The 8776-nt window shown below is 41.5% G+C and overlaps 2 protein-coding genes across 2 annotated transcripts in view; both read left to right on the forward strand.

Moving 5' to 3' along the window:
* LOC102258906 (acyl-coenzyme A thioesterase 4) lies at positions 1–2908 on the forward strand (the record flags this gene model as incomplete). The annotated part of the gene is made up of 3 exons (XM_005865835.2): positions 1–31; positions 1020–1222; positions 2016–2908. Coding segments are annotated over 3 exons (840 nt in total), but the record flags the coding sequence as incomplete, so codon positions are not given.
* Positions 2909–7917: 5009 nt separating this feature from the next.
* Positions 7918–8776, forward strand: part of LOC102254484 (putative acyl-coenzyme A thioesterase 6) — a 4866-nt gene continuing 4007 nt past the window's right edge. The window contains exon 1 of the mRNA XM_014539342.1: positions 7918–8773. Within this exon, the coding sequence (XP_014394828.1) occupies positions 8720–8773 (54 nt within the window). The 5' untranslated portion in view covers positions 7918–8719. The remainder of the gene's footprint in view (positions 8774–8776) is intronic.

The raw sequence follows: 8776 nt of genomic DNA on the forward strand, positions 1-8776 counted from the left end.
CGGGTGCGCGCCACGCTCTTCCTGCCGCCAGGTGAGCCCGGGTTGCGGCCGCAGATGCGCGAGCAGGTGCGCTTGGCCCTTAGTGGTTGCTGTACTGCGTTAGGAGAGTTTGGCTCGGAGGCAGGGTCAGAGAGGTTGGCATTTGACTAAATAAGTGGCCGCGCAACCAAAACAGAGTGTTTTGATGTTAGGCTCTGAGCTATGTACTTCGTTTGCATAATCTCATTTAATTTATATGATATCCCAATGAGGTGGGTACTGTTACGCAGATTTAAAAAAAAAAAAAAAAGCCGGATCAGGGTCGGTAGGTATGTTGTCCACTTTGCTATGAACTACTCTACAGGTCTCTCAGCATCAGCCGTACAGGTCCCCGCAAAATGATGGTCAAGGAAGCTATTGCCATGTCACCCTTCCCTAGTGGCCTGGGTACACTGGGCCTCGCCTCCGTTTCACATTCCTTTCTACCACAGAGCACACTTCAGACTTTCCGGCCTTCTTCACCTAAAGTCATCTCTAGGTATTTCTTATCTCGATCTAAATAGACAGCTGAAATATGAATACACAACAAAAAGCCAAGGGTTGATGCAATACAACACAAAATTTTGTTTTAAGATTCTTTTTTTTTTAAAAAATATTTTTATTGATTTCAGAGAGAGGAAGGGAGAGGGAGAGATAGAAACATCAATGATGAGAATCATTGATTGGCTGCCTCCTGCTGGATCCCCAGGAATTGAGCCTGCAACCCAGGCATGTGCCCTTTGATTCTTGATTCTGTGTCTACTTCTCTTGCAGATAATTTATCATAGAATCATATGAAGGGTAAACTCATCAATGAGAAGGTACCCTATAGGTTTTCCTTCCCCTAAGGACCTTCCTTTCCTTTTCAGTAGTGATTCAGGGAGCTGTTTTCTTCCCTTTGGTTCACATGAACCCACTAAATAATTTAGAAAGATGCCTAAAAGGAAAGCAAAACCTTTAAATAATACAATACCTTCCTTTTATAATATTCCCTTCTCTAGGACCTGGACCTTTCCCCGGGATCATTGATCTCTTTGGTGTTGGAGGGGGCCTGTTGGAATATCGAGCCAGCCTTCTGGCTGGCCATGGCTTTGCCACAATGGCTCTAGCTTATTACGGCTTTGAAGATCTCCCCAAGGAATTCGACAGCAGAAATACGGACTACTTTGAAGAAGCCCTGTGCTACATGCTTCAACATTCTCAGGTTCTCCTAATGTCCTTTATCGTATCATTCTCTCTCCATATATCTCCAGAAGGAATCACTTTGCACGCATTTGTGCCAGTGATACTCTTCTGATGGTGCTCTACTCTCTTTCACAGAGATTTCTTTTGGAGACTCCTTGACTTTATGTGCCTAGTTCCACTTTCTCTGTCAGATGGAGTCACAATGCAGAATTAACCATAAAATACATGTGAGATTTTATTTAAAGGAATTATTTAGTAATATTAAAATTCCTATTGTTATGGAGCTTCTGATTTGTTAGTTTTGTATACTTGTTTTTTAATCTTTTTCTGACAACAGAGTATGTTCTCAGATTTTGATCAGAATTTGCCCACCCATTTCAGAAGCTAAGCTGAAATCTCACTTTGTTTGTATAAAGTTAATCATTTGCTGGCATATTTTGATGGGGTCTGATAAATGATTCACTTCTTGAAACAGAACTTGGTTCCATGCAGTTAGATACCCAGGCATGTTGAGACATTGGCCATGCCCACCTAAACTTGCCAGGCTCCATGACTCAGCATTCTCTAATGGACAATCGATTCTCTGGAATGTGTGTAACCAATTCCCAAACTTGCCAGTGAGTTAAAGATGTGTTTGCTGTGTGTCCAGCCAGATATTCTTTACTATGTGGGAAGAAACTATCAGCTTAGTTTGATTCTCTTGTGCCCAGTTCACATATTAAATCTAGCGGCACATCTAGTTGCATTTAGAAAAGCATTTTTCTATTGGGTAGGTTCTTGACTCTTGACTCTTCTCCCTTCTTTTCTTCCAGGTAAAAGGCCCAGGCATTGGCCTTCTGGGCATTTCTTTAGGGGCTGATATTTGTCTCTCCATGGCCTCATTTTTGAAGAACATCTCAGCTACAGTTTCCATCAATGGATCTGGGTTCAGTGGAAGCAAAGCCATATGCTACAAGGATACTTGCATCCCACCATTGGGCCATGACCTGAGGAGAATCAAGACACATTTCTCAGGCCTCCTGGACATTGTGGATATACGGAATGATATTGTAGGAGGGTGTGAAAACCCCAGCATGATTCCAATAGAGAAGGCCCAGGGGCCTATCCTCTTCATCGTTGGTCAGGACGACCATAACTGGAGGAGTGAGTTATATGCCCAAATAGCCTCTGAACGGCTACAGACCCATGGGAAGGAAAAACCTCAGGTCATCTCTTACCCTGGCACTGGGCATTACATCGAGCCTCCTTACTTTCCCATGTGCCCAGCTTCCCTGCACAGATTACTGGATAAGCCTGTGGTCTGGGGTGGGGAGCCCAGGGCTCATTCTAAGGCCCAGATAGATGCTTGGAAGCAAATTCTGGCCTTTTTCTGCACACATCTTGGAGGTACCCAGAAAGGAGCTCCCCCCAAATTGTAATGCATTGGTTTGTTGTTGACATGAGAGATACAAGTCCAAGTCTAGTGTTTAATAATCATACGGGAATAAATTGTTCCCTGAATCATATCAACTTCATGTCATTGGTATTAATGTTATATTTTAGGTAATTTTTTTGAATGTTATTTTTTCACTAATTTTACTAATGTAGCACATGCCTATTGTAGAAGATTCAATTAAAGATATACAACAAAGCCCTAGCCGTTTTGGCTCAGTGGTTCGATTCTGGTCAAGGGTATGTACCTCGGTGGCAGGCTCCTCCCCGGTACTGTAATAATATTAAACAATAATAAACATACCATAAGTGAGATCATATAGTATTTGTCTTTCTCTGACTGACTTATTTCATTTGCATAATACCCTCTAAGTCCATCCATGCTGTCGCAAAAGGTAAGATTTCATTCTTTTTTATGGCTGAGTAATATTCCATTGTATATATGTACCACAGCTTTCTAATCCACTCCTCTGCTGATGGACACTTGGGTTGCTTCTATATCTTGGCTATTGTAAGTAATGCTGCAATGAACAAAGGGTGCATATATTCTTTTGAATTAGTGTTTGGCTTTCTTCAGCTATATACCCAAAGGTGGAATCAAGAAGTGTTGATAGCCCTAGCTGGTTTGGCTTAGTGGATAGAGTGCGGGCCCAGGGACTGAAGGGTTCTGGGTTTGATTCCAACCAAGGGCACATGCCAGGGTTGCGGTCTCGATTCCCAGTAGGGGGCATCAAGAGGCAGCCAATCAATGATTCTCTCTCATCATCAATGTTTCTATCTCCCTCTCTTTTCCTCTCTGAAAGCAATAAAAATATATTTAAAAAAAAAGAATTGTTGATATATTTTACCAGAATGATAAAAAAAAATAATACAAACCATAAAATGAAGTAATTTTCTGAGACTGGTGAGTTGAGAGACAACTTAAAAGTCGTGTATCATGTATATTAGAGGAGAGAATTTTTGTGATCTAACACTGTAGATATAGTACCTTATTATTAAACAATAATAAACATGCTTCACTTCAGTGTTTTTCCATCTTTATTCACTATACCTTACAGGAAAAAATACATTTTACATCATGACCTAGGACATACACCCTTGTATGTATGCTTATTTTTTGTTTTGTTTCGTGGGTGGTTTTTTTTGCTTTTTTGTATGTATGTTTATAATCTAAATTATTAAATCACATAAAACACACCTTAATTCAAGACCATTCAAAATTTGGTATATAAACTACATAAACTAGAATCAGGAAACAATTCATTTCCATAGTTTATAATCTGTATTGTCTAAAGGCAATTATCTAAAATTATGAGTATAAATGAAATTAATATTACTACTGGAGACAATATATTACTCCACACAGACAGCAAAATGCATTCAGGAGAAGCAAAAAAGACAGGTGATTATTGATTACCAATTTTCTTCCTCTTTCTCTCCTATACCCATCAGCGAGACCTGATGATATTACTACTTTCTTCCTCAGACTGTCTCCTCCATATCTAAAGCAAAGCCATGCTTCAGTTTGGGCACTCTTTTTAACTCCTACCTGGACTCACAGTTTAATCTTTTCCCAAATCATCTTTACTCTGATGCCAAAGTAATTTTTTTAAAATACAATTCTGATCATGTATGCTTATCTAATTAAAATCTCAGTGATCTGTCTCCTGCTCCTCTTAGCCACATCTCTCACTGTTCCTCTTACAACAGTACACTCTCAACATGTCGAACTTCTTGCCTTTACATAAGCTGTCCCTCTGTAAATCTCTCTCTGACCCACAACATGTGCTGTTGACCATTCTGTCCCTGGTTCCCCAGTCTATGTTATATGTACCTGTGTATAGCAGCTACTATAACATGTTTGTACTTACCACTTATGGGTCAGTTTCCCCTCTACACTGTGAAATCCCTACAGATATAAAAGGTCTCATTTATTTTTTTAAATCCCTAGTACATAGTATCAATGTATTTGTCTCAAATTGATTTTTTAAAAGTATATTGTTAAGAGATTGAAAAGACAATCATAGACTGTGAAAAAATATCTCTGCAAAACACATATTTCATTAAGGACTGGTATCCAGAATACACAAATAACTTAAAACTCAACAATAGGAAAACAAACAACCCAATTAAAAAACAAGCACAAGTCTGAGTGGCATGGCTCAGTGGTGGAGTGTCGACCTAAGAACCAGGAGGCCAGGGCACATGGCTGGGTTGCGGGCTTGATCCCCACTGTAGGCTTGCAGGAGGTAGCCCATCAATGATTCTCTCTCATCCTTGATGTTTCTATCTCTCTCCCTTCCTCTCTGAAATAAATAAAAATATATATTTTAAAAACAGGCATAAGATTGGACCCCTCATGGCAAATAAGGTCATGAAGCCCTAGTTGGTTGATTAGTGGTTGTTTAGGCCTGTGGACTGAAGGGTGTGGGGTTCTATCTGGTCAAGGGAATGTACCTTAGTTGCAGGCTCCATCTCCAGCCCTGGTCAGGGTGTGTGCAGGAGGCAACCAATCGATGTGTCTCTCTCACATCAATGTTTCTCTCTCTGTCTCTCCCCATCCCTTCCAGTCTCTAAGAACAACAGAAACTCACTCATTGTTAGTAGGAACTCAAAATGGTATAACCACTTTGGAAGACAGTTTGGCATACTCTCACCATATAATCCAGCAATTGCATTTCTTTGTATTGACCCAAAGGAGTTGAAAATTCATGACCACACAAAGACCTGCACACAGATGTTTATAGCAGCTTTATTCATAATTGCCAAAACTTGGAAGCAACCAAGATAGCTTTTAATAGATAAATGAATAAACAAGTGGAGGTACATCCATAAATGAAATATTATCCTATCCAATAAAAGGCCAGCAACCGTAACGGCATAACGACTACAACGACCGATCGACCAGTCGCTATGAGGTGCATTGACCACCTCTCGGTCCTTCCCCTCATCCCACAGGCTCCAATCGCTGGATGATCAACGGGGAACCGGGGTGGGTGGTGGCGGGGCGGGACTGGGGACTGGCGAGCGGGCGGAAGATGGCCCTGATCGCAGGCTAGGCCTAGGGACCCTACCCGTGCATCATTTTGTGCGCTGGGCTTCTAGTTCATTAGTAAAAAGAAATGAGCTATCAAGCAGCAAAAAGACATGAAAGAAACTTAAGTGCATATTGCTAGCGAAAGAAGCCAATCCAAAAAGGCTATATACTATAGGATTCCAACTACGTGATATTCTGGAAAAGGCAAAACTGTGGAGACAGCAAAAAGATTAGTGGTTGCCAAAGACTTGGGGAGGAGGAAGGAAGGGAGGGAGGAATAGATGGAACATACAGGAATTTTGAGAGTGAAACTATTTTGTGTATACTGTAATGGTGTATAAACATCATTACACATTTGTTAAAACCCATAGAATGTACAACACAAAGAGTGATCCCTAACATAAACTATGGACTCTAGTTAATAATAGTGTATCAATATTAGCTCATCAAATAACAAATTGTCACATTTATGCAAGATGTAAATGATGGGGGAAAGTATCTGTGTCTATGAGTGGGTTTTTGTGTGTGTGTGTGTGTGTGTGTTTGTTGTTGTTTTGCTTCATCTCTTCACCTTTTTTACCAAGCTCCTAACCCTCTTCCTCTCTAACAGCTGTCAGTCTGTTTTCTGTATCTATGAGTCTGTTTCTATTTTGTTTGTTTATTTTGTTCATTAGATTCCACATATAAGTGAAATTTTATGGTATTTGTCTTTCTCTGACTGGCTTATTTCACTTAGCTACCTGGCCAGGGCAGCTTCCACTTATTTGTATCTTTTTCAATTTCTTTCTTCAGTGTCTTATAATTTTCCAAGTACAGGTCTTTTATATCATTGGTTAAATTTATTCTAAGGGCCCTGACTGGGTAGCTCAGTTGATTAGAATATCGCCGTGGTATGCCAATGCTGCGGGTTCAACCCTCAATCAAGGAACATAAAAGAAGCAACTAAGAAATGCATAAATATGCGAAACAACAAATCTCTCCCTCCCTTCCTCTTTCTAAAATCAATCAATAAAAAAATTTATCCCACTGCATTTTTTTGATAGTTCATTATTGGTGTATAAAAATGCATCTGGATATTTATTATGTCTCCTGATACTTTACTGAATTCAGTTATCAGTTTAAATAGTTTTTTGGTGGAATCTTTCGGGTTCTATATATACTATATTATCATGTTATCTACAGTTATTGTGCTGGTGGCTGCAGCGGCCCACATAAATTTTTTGGAAGCTGTGTGTTTCTATATGGAGGACAGCCTGAAACACTTTTTATTTTTAAAATACATATATTTTTTATTTCAGAGAGTCAGGGAGAGGGAGAGAAACAGAAATATCAATGATGAGAATCATTGATCAGCTGCCTCCTGCACGCTCCCTATGGGGGATTGAGCCCGCAAACTGGGGCATGTGCCCTTGACCAGAATCAAAGCCAGGACCTTTCAGTCCAGTGATGGCGAACCTATGACACGCATGTCAGAGGTGACACGCTAACTCATTTTTTTTGGTTGATTTTTCTTTGTTAAATGGCATTTAAATATATAAAATAAATATCAAAAATATAAATCTTTGTTTTACTATGGTTGCAAATATCAAAAAATTTCTATATGTGACACGGCACCAGAGTTAAGTTAGGGTTTTTCAAAATGCTGACATGCCACGCTCAAAAGGTTCGCCATCACTGCTATTCACAGAGCCAAACCAGCTTAGGCCAACCTGAAACACTTTAAACAACAGGTGTTTAAAATATGTTGCAGGGAGCAGCCGGGAAGAAGTCAATGGGGGGAAAAGGAGACATATGTAATACTTTCAACAATAAAGAATTTAAATTAAAAAAATATGCTGCAGCAATTACTGAAGGAGGTGGACTGGGGAAAGCTCTCGGAACTCTGAGACTGGGGACCTCATCTGATATCTTTTTGTTCAGTTTATAAAATTTATTGAGCCTCCATTTGCTGGGCATCTTCCATGCGCTCCATCTACCGTTCTCCACCCTGCTTTATACCCACGTAGGCTGAGCTGTATGGTTAGGTTCAGCCAAAGAGAGCAAGTGGCTATTTTGAAAACTCACAAGATACCCAAGGGCAAGAGGAGAATGAGGTCAAAGTTTTCATTCTCACCACTCCTGCCACCTCACCATGGGTGCCTGCCCTCCCTCTATGAAGGCTACACCCATGCCAGGCAGCCCTCTCCCCTTGAGCCTTCAGACCCAAGGCTCTGCGACAAACCATTTTTTTTTTAACCTTGCCCATTTCTTTGCAAATAGTCCCGTTCTGAAACGCTCCTCAAATTACCCAGTTTGAAAGTGCCACTTTTTTTCCCTGCCAGTAGTCTGATACAACTCAACTCTGACACTGCGTGTGACCAGAACTGTGATCGTCACCCAAAAAACTTTTACAGATAAGGAAACTGGAGTCACGGGCTTCATTACGTAGCTAGATGAGAATCACCAGACTATTAAAAGGAGCAGGGCCAGCCTGGAACCCAGGGAGGTCTTACCCCAGAAACAGCTACCTGCTCTGGAAGCCGCTTTAGGGACCCTTCGCGCTGGGAAAAGGCTTGGGAAAGGACTGAGGGATCAGGGAGGGGTTAGGACTACGCTCCTCCACTGATCCCCTTAATTACTAGTTACACAGATTTTAGACTGTGCCGGAGGTTGACGTCCCTAACCGCACCCCGCCCCTTGTTCAAAGGTCAACTGTGCACATCAGAGAAGCTTTCTTAGAAGTCCAGACTCCTGGAATGTTCCATATCTTTCCCAATCCTTTAACTCTCAGCGGTCTTTGTACCTCTGTTTCAACACTCACCACATTGGATTGCAGGGTTAGTAATTAACTCTTAGCAGAGACTTTATCCTGTTCAGGCACTCGAGAATGTGCACCAATTCTAGAAGACTTCACACAGCGGCTTAGAAGGTGTCAACAAGCCAGCCAGCCCGGTGGCCCGTAGTGAGCGCAAGGGGTCCAATAGCGGCTGATCCCCAGGGAGGTGAAGGGACGCAGGCCCCGCCCTCGACTCCAGCGAGCCAGGCCGCCCCTGCTTCTCCAAGACCGAGATGGCCGCAACCGTGACGCTGGAGCCCGCGGGCCGTAGCTGCTGGGACGAGCCCGTG

This window comes from Myotis brandtii, unplaced genomic scaffold (assembly GCF_000412655.1).
Source record: "Myotis brandtii unplaced genomic scaffold, ASM41265v1 scaffold213, whole genome shotgun sequence".
In the NCBI taxonomy this organism is placed as follows: domain Eukaryota; kingdom Metazoa; phylum Chordata; class Mammalia; order Chiroptera; family Vespertilionidae; genus Myotis; species Myotis brandtii.